General features: G+C 42.2%; 2 protein-coding genes across 4 annotated transcripts in view; both read right to left on the reverse strand.

Annotated features, from left to right (window-relative positions):
- Positions 1-249: 249 nt before the first annotated feature.
- LOC133631299 (uncharacterized) lies at positions 250-5,134 on the reverse strand. Its single transcript, XM_062023476.1, has 12 exons — positions 4,737-5,134; positions 4,411-4,487; positions 3,105-3,182; positions 2,941-3,015; positions 2,809-2,835; positions 2,180-2,297; positions 1,935-2,026; positions 1,742-1,819; positions 1,578-1,652; positions 1,338-1,478; positions 1,065-1,135; positions 250-399 (listed from the first exon to the last, which is right to left on the reverse strand). Exons 2-12 carry the CDS (start codon positions 4,439-4,441, stop codon positions 391-393), a joined length of 795 nt encoding a protein of 264 aa, XP_061879460.1. The 5' UTR covers positions 4,442-4,487; positions 4,737-5,134; the 3' UTR covers positions 250-390.
- A 5,122-nt stretch (positions 5,135-10,256) lies between these two features.
- Positions 10,257-13,610, reverse strand: part of ciapin1 (cytokine induced apoptosis inhibitor 1) — a 35,122-nt gene continuing 31,768 nt past the window's right edge. For all 3 annotated transcript variants that reach the window (XM_062022377.1, XM_062022379.1, XM_062022378.1), the window contains exons 8-9: positions 12,530-12,611; positions 10,257-10,626 (exon numbers count right to left, since the gene is read on the reverse strand). In XM_062022377.1, the coding sequence (XP_061878361.1) occupies positions 10,516-10,626; positions 12,530-12,611 (193 nt within the window). In that variant the 3' untranslated portion in view covers positions 10,257-10,515. The remainder of the gene's footprint in view (positions 10,627-12,529; positions 12,612-13,610) is intronic.

The raw sequence follows: 13,610 nt of genomic DNA on the forward strand, positions 1-13,610 counted from the left end.
ACAGCAATATAGGCTTACATATGCATTGCCTTGTATTTTTAAACTAACAATATTGTCAATAGGCAGAAACAGAAAATGGTCAATTCACTCTATAAAGTAAATATATATAATATATATTTAAAAAGTAAATATACATATTTAATCTATTAGGCTACAACTTCAAGGAAACACTGCTCCATGCACAGCTAACATATCAGAAAATGAATAACTGGTGAATGACAAGAAGTCCAATAAAAGGTTGTTTATTTATACATATACATCTCTATTCCTCCTGAGGAGGTGGAAGCGGGACTCGTCTCCTCGTTGCCCGATCCCCCGCCAAGTTGAACCACCTGATGGCGTGTTTGGTGACCTCAGCGTCCGTGGCTGACCTTGTCAACACATTTTTACTCACAGCACCTGTAATCAAACAAGATTACAAGACAGATACGTTTATGTTTATGGTAGGAAGCATCCAAAGCCAAGTATGCTTACACAATACAAAATATGTGATAGGTATTAAGAAGATTACATTTGAAAAAAAAAAAAAAGACTTAAAGTTACTGGAGGTGTTTAAAATAAGGTGCGTAAACTATGAATTTGTGATCAGGGTATAGGTGTGCAAGACATCCAAAATGTTTAAACAATATCGTTATTTGGTTCCTTGATCAGAGTACTTGTTTGGCTCTGTTGGATGACGGCGGCTGGGGGTTGGGGGTGGGGGGCATAAATAAATATCCATAACCCAACTTTGGGAGGTTGACATTGTTTTCTTATTATATTTGTACTATCATTCTATGTTTGTATTCGTGTAGGCCAGGGGTGTCCAAAGTGCATTTGCGGCCTGCAGGTCATTTTTTAACGGTCCCAGGGCACATTTTTAAAAAATACGATCGAAATAAATAAAAAACATTAAAAGTGGTATTTAAAGAGCAAACAGGTGAAATGTAACAAGAAAATGTAGCAATGTTTACTCTAATCACACAAAGCTGCCATGTAGGCTGTTTCTTTCTTTAAAAAATAATAATGAATCAAAATCAATGTCATTATGAATTATTGACCTATTCAAGGCTTAAGAAGTTTACCTTCGCAATCAGCTGGTCTTGGTTGTGCTTAATAGTTTCCAGCAGGCTAAGGATGTGGATTACCTCAGGCGCTGTTGACAAACAGCAGTATAAAATTAACATGTTTCAGTGTTTATCCTCATTCACATAATCCTGACATTAGCTATTGACCTTAGTTAATGACAAAAGTTATTGACAAAGTTTGAAGAAAATATGTGATTGCTTGTGAATTTGAATTTTTTCCAAAATTTGTGGCACAGAATGACCATCCGGTATTTGTCAGTTATTGCTCACCAGAGCAGGAAATGTAGTCGGCCATTCTTCCCCCTCGCCATGTTGGCCTGCTGGCCAGGCTGGATCCAGGCTCCTCTGTCTGCCACATGTTGAGGGCTGCTGGTGAGGGGGGTGGAGGGAGTCGAGGAGGGACTGCCGTTCCTAGTGAGGTGGGCATTGTGAGAGAGCCATCAGTTAACCATGACTGGTAATACCCAAGGGGCCTATCTATACACTAATATTTCAGAGTTCAGTCCCTACCTTGTGTAACTCTCTGCATGTTTAATGCAGGTGCTGGTGAAGGCATATGAATGCGTCCTTCCCCATGGTGAGGTGCTAAGGGAGATAAATTGGTATTAAATGGTTGTGATCTGTTAACCATGGTTACTGGATGCTGAGATATTATTTCAGAGATCAGTCTTTACCTAGAAAGTTATCTCCAGTTGAGGAGTCGAGTTGACAAGTACTCATGACTCTTGCTGGCACTCGGCGAGACGGTGGAGCTGGGAGAAGGGATACAAGGAGAGGGGAATATCTCTAGCACTAAGAATGTTAACCATATCTTTAATATTAATGTGGTGGTTTTGTTGTTTTCGATGTTAAGAGATTATTCCTTACTCTGCCTGTGCAATTGGCTTGTCAACCCCAGAGATGTGAGGTCACTATTTCCCGGGTCTTCTTCGCTATCATCTGAGTCCCCGAGACGATGGCTGTTGGGTAACCATATCATTAGGATTATTGCAATACCAAAATTGCCAAATATACATATAGTACAAGCATCTCTGGTCTATTTTTGAATGCTACCGGAAATAACCTTCCTATTACTGTAGAAACATGACAAAAACAAGACGGAACACACTTACACTGGCTTCCTGTTCCTCTTTTCTGGCAATTCCTCGTTCTCTGCCTCAGATTGCAGGTCTGAGGTGTTGCAGCCCTTTCCATATTGTTGCATTATTTTTAATGCGTCTTTGTAGTTGTCTAAAATTGAATATGTTAAAATGAACATGAGTTTCAAATTAGCTGTAGAGCTGAACAGAATATTATTATTATTGATGATGATAAATCAGGTCTCTCTCTTACAAGAGACCTGGTCAGAACATAGACACAATAGGTTATTCCAAGCATAAAGAGAAGCAACTATGACGTTATTTTTAAACAACAAGATTATGAATTTGCATACCACAAGTTCGGACAACAGAAACGTCAAATCTTGGCCAGTTTGGCTCATGCTGCTCCTCATTTAAAGCTGCCCTTTTAATTCTGTCGGTGTTTTTATAGCTGGGCCAGAAAACCATCCTATCATCATACCATCCACTTGGGACAACCGCAATGTCCCTGTTCATTATAAATTTAATCAGATGAAAAGGCACCCTTAATGTAGAAAGAAAGAAAAGAGGTATTTATTCATCGTCAAAGGAACAACGTGGACAAAAGCATGCACAGGTGTTAGTGTATACAAATAAGCAAGTAAGATGAGCTGAGATTTTACCTGAATGGTGCCCCAAGGTGGTAAGAACTATAAGAAAGGTAAAAGTACAGGTCATAATAGCCAGAACTTCAGCTCAATCGTAAAGTAGGGTTTGAAATTATGGGTGTAGTGTATACAGAGATCAGTCCCTACCTTGTGTAACTCTATGCATGTTTAATGCAGGTGCTGGTGAAGGCATATGAATACATCCTTCCCCATGGTGAGGTGCTAAGGGAGATAAATTGGTATTAAATGGTTGTGATCTGTTAACCATGGTTACTGGATGCTGAGATATTATTTTGGAGATCAGTCTTTACCTAAAAAGTTATCTCCAGTTGAGGAGTCGAGTTGACAAGTACTCATGACTCTTGCTGGCACTCGGCGAGACGGTGGAGCTGGGAGAAGGGATACAAGGAGAGGGGAATATCTTTAGCACTAAGAATGTTAACCATATCTTTAATATTAATGTGGTGGTTTCGTCTACAACGCTAAATATATCCTGTGGTGTACCTCAGGGATCAATATAGGACCTAAATTATTCAATGTCTAGATAAATGACATTTGTAAAGTTACAAAAGATTTAAAGTTAGTATTATTTGCGGATGATACAACAGCGTTTTGTTCAGGAGAGAACACACAGAAGATAATACAAATAATAACAGAAGAAATTAACAAATTAAAAAGATGGTTTGACAAAAACAGACTATCTTTGAATCTCAGTAAAACTAAAATAATGCTATTTGGTAACAGTAGAAAAGAAAGTCAAACACAAATACAAATAGACGGAACAGAAATTGAAAGAGTAAATGAAACCAAATTTCTAGGTATAATGATTGATGATAAATTGAACTGGAAATCTCAAGTAAAAAATATACAACATAAAGTAGCAAGAAACACGTCAATAATGAATAAAGCAAAACATGTTCTAGACAAAAAATCACTTCATATTTTCTACTGTTCACTAGTGTTACATATCTGAGTTATTGTGTAGAAATATGGGGAAATAATTACAAAAGTACACTTCATTCATTAACGGTGTTACAAAAAAGATCAGTTAGAATAATATATAATGTTGGATATAGAGAACACACAAATCCTTTATTTATTGAATCAAAGATACTGAAATTCCACGACATAGTGAATTTGCAAACAGCTAAAATTATAAACAAAGCAAACTATAACCTGCTACCCAAGAATATACAACAATTCTTCTCAAAAAAAGAGGAGAAAAATAATCTTACAGAGAAATGTAATTTAAAACATTTGTACGCACCTACAACACTTAAGACCTTCAGTATATCAGTATGTGGAATTAAATTATGGAATGCATTAAGCAAAGCAATCAAACAATGTACTAATATGATCAATTATTTATGCTTACATGTGGAAATAATAATAATAGTAAATAAAATAATAATAATAAAAAAAGGAAAATAAAGCATAAAATAGTCTCTAATAAATTAATTAAATAAAAAACAGCATATAAAATATATACATTAGCAAATAACAAAAATATAGATCAAGAAAAAGGATCCTTAATATGTGCAGCAATTTTTCACACTCACATCACCTCATTTTATTTTTTTTCTACAATTAACTATGCCAAAAAACACATAGACATACCTTTTTTTTGTAATGGAAACAAAAACAACATGGCGTCACACACAGCTAGTCCACAGTAAACAGGATCTCGAGCTCCACTAAAGAACAAAGAAAGAAATAATACACACTCATATTAATAGCAAAGAACGGCTGTTTCCACTAGCGTTACGTTGTTGACTAACGCAGTAACGTTAGCGACCTGGGCCTAAACAACACTGACAATAAAGTAATGCGCTTTCGTTTCAAGCAGTTGGAAATATGTGGAATATCGTAGCATGTAACCTACACACATTCACAGCGTCTAACAAAAGATGGCCTAAGTTAACTGTATTGAACTTTTTACTCACCGGCTTCACGCGGGAAACTTTCACTTTCTGGAGTCGGGGTCCCCCGGAACACAAAACACAGATAAAAGACAATTTTACAATACCACGGCGAAAAAATGACCGTCGTTGTGTGGGTTTTTTGACGAATAACACTCTTTTCCACTTTTCTTCGCTCGGGCCTCACCTCCCGCGTGCAGCCATTTCGAATTTTCTGTATACGTGACGTCAGACGCACGTCCCCATGCAAAGCATTCTGGGAGGCGGCGCTGGAAATAAAGCCTTTTTTTACAGAATATAAAGTTTTACTGCTAGTCCTAATATCAAACAACGTCATTACAATCATACATAAACGATGATGGAAACACAAAGGCCGATCTTTACTGCGGATGTAGCAATAAATCAATAAATCTATACTTACGTTCGTGTTCCAGCAAAGAAAGTCCAGAGATCTTGGCTCATGCGCGTACACGCTAGTAGGCGCGTCCACGTCTGCGGGTGCAGACATTGGTTGGCTCAGCGTGCGTAGGCGGAGCCTATAACTCTAGGCGGCGCGCGCCGGTTTAGTTTGTCGCGTCCGCGTATGCGAATCAGACACGAGTCCGCTCAGGATCAGCTGTCTGACCGTACAATTTTCAGAGGCGGAGCTGTATCCTCTAGGCGGAGCCAAAACGAATGTGACAGTAACGCGGGTTGGGTGACTTGAAGGCGGATCCGTATAGCAGTCTTCTGCTGTGTGGGTATATATATATATATATATATATATATATATATATATATATATATATATATATATATATATATATATATATATATATATTTTAATACTTGAATTTCAGTGTTCCGGTGGCTATCCATTAGATGGCAGTATTGTCCTGTTTAACTTCTCCGTTCATTGGGCAGGCAAGCTGTTTATATTGTGGGAAAGCGGACGTGAGAACAGGCTGTCCCCACTCAGTCTCAGGTCCGCATTGAATACCGGGAGTTTGTCGGGAGAAAATCTCTGCCGGGAGGTTGTCGGGAGAGGCGCTGAATGCCGGGATTCTCCCGCTAAAAACGGGAGGGTTGGCAAGTATGGCCTTTTGTTTGTACTTTTTTTTAGTTAGAATTAAAAATGTATTCACCTTCACGCGATGTCTGGTCCAAATCGTTTGCACCACGGGAGAAGAAACCACGCCACAGTCCAAGTCGTGACAGATGTCGCCAGCTGAAGAGTTCTCCCGCAAGATTGGACGAAGGAACGTGGGAGGTCCTGCGCGCCATGGAAGCCGAGACACTTCGCCATTCCCCCATGGAGCGCAAGGATCTCATGTGGGGTCCGACCGGCAAACTGGTGCCGATCAGCTCCGTTTGGCCCGGGGACGTTGGCGCGTCATCCCTGTCCCGGAAGCGCCGCTCCAGACCGAGGACGTTAGGGAAGGTGAGCGGACAGCACGCGGCGCTCCCGCAAGCTCCTCCCCCTCCGGGCGGAAATGGGCCACAGCCTGCCCGGCTTCCCCAGGATGACATCATAGACCAAGATTTTTTTTTCCTGAATTATTTTTCTTTTGATCACACGCATCCAACCAAAAACTCTAAAGACATAATAAGACACTATCAAAACATGTTTTTAGAAATAAGAGCATGTCAATCACAGTCACCCAGTTTTCATGCCCCGCCCCCCAGGACTCAAGTCACGCCCAAGTCACACAAAAAAAAATTCTCCCCCACTCAATCCCAGGTGGGGAAGAATAAAATACTTTTTGGACAATTTAAAGGGGAGGTTTCTGCCCCCCTCCTGACCTCCCTCCACCCACCCAAAAGAACGGTTCCAGACCGCGGGGAGTGCGTCTGGTATCCGCTCCTTGAAGGGGGGGCTAGGGCTGGGAACTGTTCAGGTGGGGTGGTTCAGCATCGTCATGCCATGCCACAGCCTCCAGCACGGCCGCCACCACCAGTCTTTCGGCCTGCCAAGCCACAGCCTCCAGCACGACCACCACCACCAGTCTTTCGGCCTGCTAAGCCGCAACCTCCGGTTCGGCCACCACCACCGGTCTTTCGGCCTGCCAAGCCGCAACCCCCAGCTAGGCCACCTCCACCTGCTCCACGCCCTGCTCCAAGGCGATCAACGTGCTTAGCTCCACCACGCCAAGCGCCGCCAGTCGCAGCTCCACGGCAAGCGCCGCTAGTCGCAGCGCCACGCCGCCAAGCGCCGCCAGGCGCCGCCATGCGCCGCCAGTCGCGGCGCCACGCCGCCAAGACCAAGACCCCCCAAGCCAAGACCAAGACCCCCCACGCCAAGACCAAGACCCCCCACGCCAAGACCAAGACCCGCCACGCCAAGCTTCGCCGCCTGACCCGCCACGCCAAGCTTCGCCACGCCAAGCTTCGCCACGCCAAGCTTCGCCGCCTGACGCGCCACGCCAAGCTTCGCCGCCTGCCACGATGACGACGCATCCACCTCCTAGTCAGCCACAGATGTGGCCATTCAATGGGCGTCCTCCACGCCAGGTTCGCCGACCTCCTCGTCGGCCACGAATGTGGCCATTCCCAGGTCGTCCACCTCGTCTGGTACAGCGGCGCTCTACGCGTCGCCGGCATCTAACTCTGCCCCGGTGGATTCGGGGACACCTGGTCTGGCGACCCACCGCCATGTCCCCCTCTCGCCCTCCCATGACTCTTGATCCTGTGTTGTTTTATTGTTTTTGGACATCTGGGATCTGTCTAGCCTTTAAATAGACCCCCCTTTTTTTTTTTTAGATCAGTTGATCTGCCGTCTCCTTTTCTGCTCTGCCCCCCTCTCCTGCGTGGAGAGGTTATCAAGTGGCCACGAATCAGCCTCCATAGAGGCTGTGCTAAATGTTTCAAGTCGGGACCCGGGGTGGACCACTCTTCTGTGCATCAGTTGGGTCGGGAGGATCCCCACATCGGTGGTCCCTTCCAAGGTTTCTCATTGAGTTTTTTTCTTTCCCTGATATTGTATCTGGGATGTCGTTATGGCTTGTGCAGCCCTTTGAGACATTTGTGATTAAGGGCTATATAAGTAAACTGTAATAGAGTGATCTATGTTTGTCTGTTGCCATCTCCTGGTGAATATTGGCTATAGCGTACTGGGGTTACTTTTTAGTTGGCCAACGATTTACGTGGTGTTGCGCACCTGACGTCACGTGTGTTGAGTCTGTTCTGGAAGTCTACAGTAAAGAGACGTACTTCATCACCTCGCCTGTTTATTGCCTCCAACCCAATATATTACAAATGGCGACGAGGATTTAAAAGAAGCCCACTGCGTGAGGGGACATTATTGGAGGTCCGTGCACTGGTCGTAGGTAAGGCTGACGAGTAGCCTACTTTGTGGAGGAACCGGGCACGTGTCGGAGTAGCAGTAGCACCGGATGCTAACATGGCTCAGACAGTGGGTCGCATCGATGAATACAATGATTCAAAGGAGGATTTTGATTCATATCTGGAGCGTTTGGAGCAGTGGATGCTGGCTAATGAGATTGGAAATGACAAGAAGGTGTGTGTTTTCCTTTGTGTTATTGGAGCAGACACTTATAAGCTGCTGAAAAACCTCACATCTCCGGCATTGCCAAGTGCTTTAGGATATGATGTACTGACGAGGGCGCTATGTGGACATTATAAGCCTGCACCTGTTGTGATAGCAGAGCGTTTTCGCTTTCAGAAACGTAATCAGAAAGAAGGAGAAGCTGTTTCTGACTACATTGTGGCGTTGAGGCAGTTGTCAGCTACCTGCAATTTTGGACAATATTTGGTCAATGCCATGAGAGATCGTTTTGTGAGTGGATTACGTTCTGATGCAGTGCAACGCAGGCTGTTGTCTGAAAGGGACCTGACTTTTCCCCGTGCCTGTGAAATTGCAGTCTCAATGGAACTTGCTTCCAAAAATACAATGGAGTTCTCTGGACACAGCGGACCTCACCAGGTAAATGCCCTGTCAAGTGTTAATAATTTTTCTGAAAAGGGGAGGAAAGGACAGTTCAGATGGAACAATAATAACAAAGCAAAGGAACAGAAAGGAGGCAAAAGAGACACATGGGGGCAGCAAACATGTTACAGATGTGGTGGAAAGCACTCAGCACATGACTGCAGATTTAAAAATGAAAAGTGTCATGCTTGCTCCAAAATTGGACACATTGACTGTGCATGCAGGAAGACAAAAAGGCGATCTTCAACGCAGTATGTTGAAACTGAAGGGAGTGCATCCAAAAGTGGTGATGAGGCAGAACTTTTTGGATTGTATGCAGTTGACTCTACCTCAAACTGGGAAAAAGGTTACATAGTGGATCTTGGACTGGGAAACAAGAGCACCAAAATGTTACTGGACACGCGTTCAGCAGTGTCAGTGGTTTCTGACAGCTTTTACCAGGAAAACCTTACTCAATTTCCCTTGAAACCAGTTTGCAAGTTAAAGTTGAAATCATACTCAGGCCAAAGGATTGCTGTTCGAGGGTACATCATGTTGCCAGTACAGTACGAGGACCAGCAAGTGACACTTCCACTGGTCATTGTACAGGGAAGCAGACCTGCCCTGATTGGCCGCAACTGGCTAAAAAAGTTACGGCTGAACTGGAAACAGATTTTCACAGTACACAAGGTGCAGACAAAGACGCATGGTAACACAGGAGTACAGGAGGTGATAGAGAGACATAAGGCAGTGTTCTCAGAGGGCCAAGGCTGTATCACAGGGTTTAAAGCTAAAATCCGCACCAAGCCGGATACCACACCAATTTTCTGCAAGGCTCGCCCAGTTCCTTATGCACTAAAGGAAGCTGTAGAGAGAGAGCTGGAGAGGTTGGAGAGTGAGAAGGTGATTTCAAAGATTGACAAAAGTGAGTGGGTCTTGTTGAAAAATAAACTACTGACTCAATTATAAATAAAGATTTCTACACATAGAAGTAATCATCAACTTAAAGTGCCCTCTTTGGGGATTGTAATAGAGATCCATCTGGATTCATGAACTTAATTCTAAACATTTCTTCACAAAAAATGTAATCTTTAACATCAATATTTATGGAACATGTCCACAAAAAATGTAGCTGTCAACATTGAATACGGCATTGTTGCATTTCTTTTCACAGTTCTTTTTGACAGACATTTTAGTGAGGGTCAAACCATCATGGCATGGGGGAAACTCTGGGTTTATGGTAATGAATGGAATAGCCTACTTGATTTGATGTTCAGTTTATGAACTTACATTCATATTTTGTTGAAGTATTATTCAATAAATATATTTATAAAGGATTTTTGAATTGTTGCTATTAATAGAATATTTTAAAAAAATCTCACATACCCCTTGGCATACCTTCAAGTACCCCCAGGGGTACGCGTACCCCCATTTGAGAACCACTATGATAGATAACTGGCTTTGAAATCATAAGGCTAAGTAGATATTTATGTATGTTTTTACCCCAAAACTGTTTCGAATGTATGATAATATATCTGTTGCATTATAAGATGGATAAAGTCTAAAACATCTATAACTGCATGCAGTTCATGTCTTTTTTTATGTCGAAATAGGAAAAGAAAGAAAGATAAAGTACTTCATTGATGACACCTGTGCTTTATTAGGTTAAGACGTTGGTAGCAATGATTCCTTCCATGCGGACAGAAATTCAATTATAGCCCTACTTAATGTTTATAGAAAGTAAAGTTGTTATAAACCGATGGAAATGAACAGAAGTTGAACTATGCTTTGTACAACACTTTTAGCACTAGCAACCAAAGAAAGACAGAAAACATCTCAATGGAACGTTGGCTGAAGGATCTTTCAAGTTGAGGAGCGTGTGTGTCAGGAATTGAAGCTTCAAGCGTCCGTCAACGTGAACTTCTCCAACAAGATCTTCTCTCCTGGTTTAAACGCTGGCATGCCAATGTAAGGACAACTGGCACACCGGAATGCGTCGCCGAGGTAACACTGTTACACATAAACATCAGACATATGTTACATACAAACATCAGACTTATGCTTTTTTTCCCGACAAATCTTTTCATTTGAATTTTCTTTACAAACAAGGCAATTCTTACACAGTTTGGTCACAGTGGCTCTTCAGAGGTTGCTGCTTTTACAAACCCCAAAACCAGAGAAGTTGGCACGTTGTGTAAATCGTAAAAAAAAACAGAATACAATGATTTGCAAATCCTTTTCAACCTGTATTCAATTGAATAGACTGCAAAGACAAGATATTTAACGTTTGAACTGAGAAACTAAATTTTTAGCAAATGTTAGCTTATTTGGAATTTGATGCCTGCAACATGTTTAAGAAAAAGCTGGCACAAGTGGCAAAAAAGACTGAGAAAGTTGAGGAATGCTTATCAAACACTTATTTGGAACATCCCACAGGTGAACAGGCTAATTGAGAACAGGTGGGTGCCATGATTGGGTATAAAAGCAGCTTCCATGGAATGTTCAGTCATGCACAAACAAGGATGGGGCGAGGGTCACCACTTTGTGAACAAATGTGTGAGCAAATTGTCGAACAGTTTAAGAACAACATTTGTCAACCAGCTATTGCAATGAATGTAGGGATTTCACCATCTACGGTCCGTAATATCATCAAAAGGTTCAGAGAATCTGGAGAAATCACTGCACGTAAGCGATGATATTACACACCTTCGATCCCTCAGGCGGTACTGCATCAAAAAGCGACAGTGTGTAAAGGATATCACCTCATGGGCTCAGGAACACTTCAGAAAACCACTGTCAGTAACTACAGTTTGTCGCTACATCTGTAAGTACAAGTTAAGACTCTACAATGCAAAGCCAAAGTCACTTAACAACACCCAGAAACGCCGCCGGCTTCGCTGGGCCTGAGCTCATCTAAGATGGACTGATGCAAAGTGTAAAAATATTCTGTGGTCTGACGAGTCCACATTTCAAATTGTTTTTGGAAACTGTGGACGTCCTGTCCTCCGGAACAAAGAGGTAAAAAACCATTCGGACTGTTATAGGCGCAAAGTTAAAAAGCCAGAATCTGTGATGGTATGGGGGTGTATTAGTGCTCAAGACATGGGTAACTTACACATCTGTGAAGGCACCATTAATGCTGAAAGGTACATACAGGTTTTGGAGCAACATATGTTGCCATCCAAGCAATGTTATCATGGACGCCCCTTCTTATTTCAACAAGACAATGCCAAGCCACGTGTTACATCAACGTGGCTTCATAGTAAAAGAGTGCGGGTACTAGACTGGCCTGCCTGTAGTCCAGACCTGTCTCCCATTGAAAATGTGTGGCGCATTATGAAGCCTAAAATACCACAACGGAGACCCCCGGACTGTTGAACAACTTAAGCTGTACATCAAGCAAGAATGGGAAAGAATTCCACCTGAAAAACTTCAAAAATTGGTTTCCACAGTTCCCAAAAGTTTACTGAGTGTTGTTAAAAGGAAAGGCCATGTAACACAGTGGTAAAAATGCCCCATTGCCAACTTTTTTTGCAATGTGTTGCTGCCATTAAATTCTAAGTTAATAATTATTTGCAAAAAAAAAATGTAGTTTCTCAGTTCGAATGTTAAATATCTTGTCTTTGTAGTCTATTCAATTGAATATACAGTATGTTGAAAAGGATTTGCAAATCATTGTATTCTGTTTATTTACTGACACAATGTGCCAACGTCACTGGTTTTGGGTTTTGTACATAGTGTGCAAAAATGACAGGTGATAAGATGTCAGCCCAGAAGCTACACAAATCCTGTCAAACTTTTGTTTGTGTCGTATCAACTAAGTCAATAGTAGAATTCTTAGGATGGTCCGATCCAGTACTCAGCAGCAGTATCGCTGCGAAATCCTAATGATAACCAATGGGAATGTACTCACACTTCCACAGGCAGACTTTGGCAGATTTGTCTTCGGTTGTCCTTTATTCTCTTGATCCAGTTCCTCAGCGAGACCACAAGAACTGCGTAAACAAACATTGCAGGTCACAGTACCGTATTTTTCGGACCATAAAGCGCACTCAAAATCCTTTCATTTTCTCAAAAATCGACAGCGCGCCTTATAACCCGGTGCGCCTAATGTACAGAATTATTCTGGTTGTGCTTACTGACCTCGAAGCAATTTTATTTGGTGCATGGTGTAATAAGTGTGGCCAGTAGATGGTAGTCACACATAAGAGATGCGTGTAAACTGCAATATGACGCTAGTAAACAACACCAAAACTTTAAATGTTCCATTGAAAATAAAGAACATTACACACGGCGCTCAAAAATCTCTCAAAATGTTTTAGTACGACTTTGAAGCCGCACCGCTTGATGGCTACCGTAGTCAGAGATACAAGTATTACTATGGTGTGTGTATAAGGACCGCAAAATGGCACCCGTTAGCAGACATTATCTGGCGTTTTGTTTCGCAATATTATGCAAAACCAACTTTTCTTACCTAAGTACCTGCTGATCTGTATTTGAGATCTGCATAAGTCCTAAAAAAATTGCGCACGTCCGCGACTGTAGTCCATGTCGATGCCGTAGTCGATAAGCTTCTTCATTTCACCATCTTTTTGTTATGGGACTTTCATCTTCCGCTGTTGCCATTTCAAATATAAAGTAGTGTAAAGTTCTAACATATCTCGCTATGAAAGCACTTTTACATTATTCACCCACGGAACTTTAGTTATTAGAGAGTTCCGGTCTGAAGTTTTTTCACGGGATCCACGGATAAGGAGATGCTGCTACGTTGTTGATTTAAGTAAAGTCTGAATGTCATTAAAACAGTTAGCTCCATCTTTTGACACTTCTTCCACTCCCGTCCTTGCACGCTACACCGCTACAACAAAGAGGACGGGGAGAAGACTTTGTTGAAGGTGAGTCACGTAAATAAGAACGCCCACTAAACGGCGCATCCTGAAGAGACTGTCAGAAAGCGGCTTAAAGATGATCTGTAAAACAATCTATGCAACATT

The sequence above is a fragment of the Entelurus aequoreus genome, linkage group LG16 (assembly GCF_033978785.1).
Source record: "Entelurus aequoreus isolate RoL-2023_Sb linkage group LG16, RoL_Eaeq_v1.1, whole genome shotgun sequence".
Taxonomy (NCBI): Eukaryota; Metazoa; Chordata; class Actinopteri; order Syngnathiformes; family Syngnathidae; genus Entelurus; species Entelurus aequoreus.

Bases quoted from the DNA above. Each gene is read 5' to 3' on its own strand.
- LOC133631299 (XM_062023476.1), bottom strand. From the start codon at position 4,441: ATGTTGTTTTTGTTTCCATTACAAAAAAAAG. The intron at 2,027-2,179 runs GTAAGTGTGTTC...GTTACCCAACAG, and splicing joins AAGAGGAACAGGAAGCCAGT to CCATCGTCTCGGGGACTCAG. The intron at 1,653-1,741 runs GTAAAGACTGAT...TATCTCCCTTAG, and splicing joins AACTGGAGATAACTTTCTAG to CACCTCACCATGGGGAAGGA.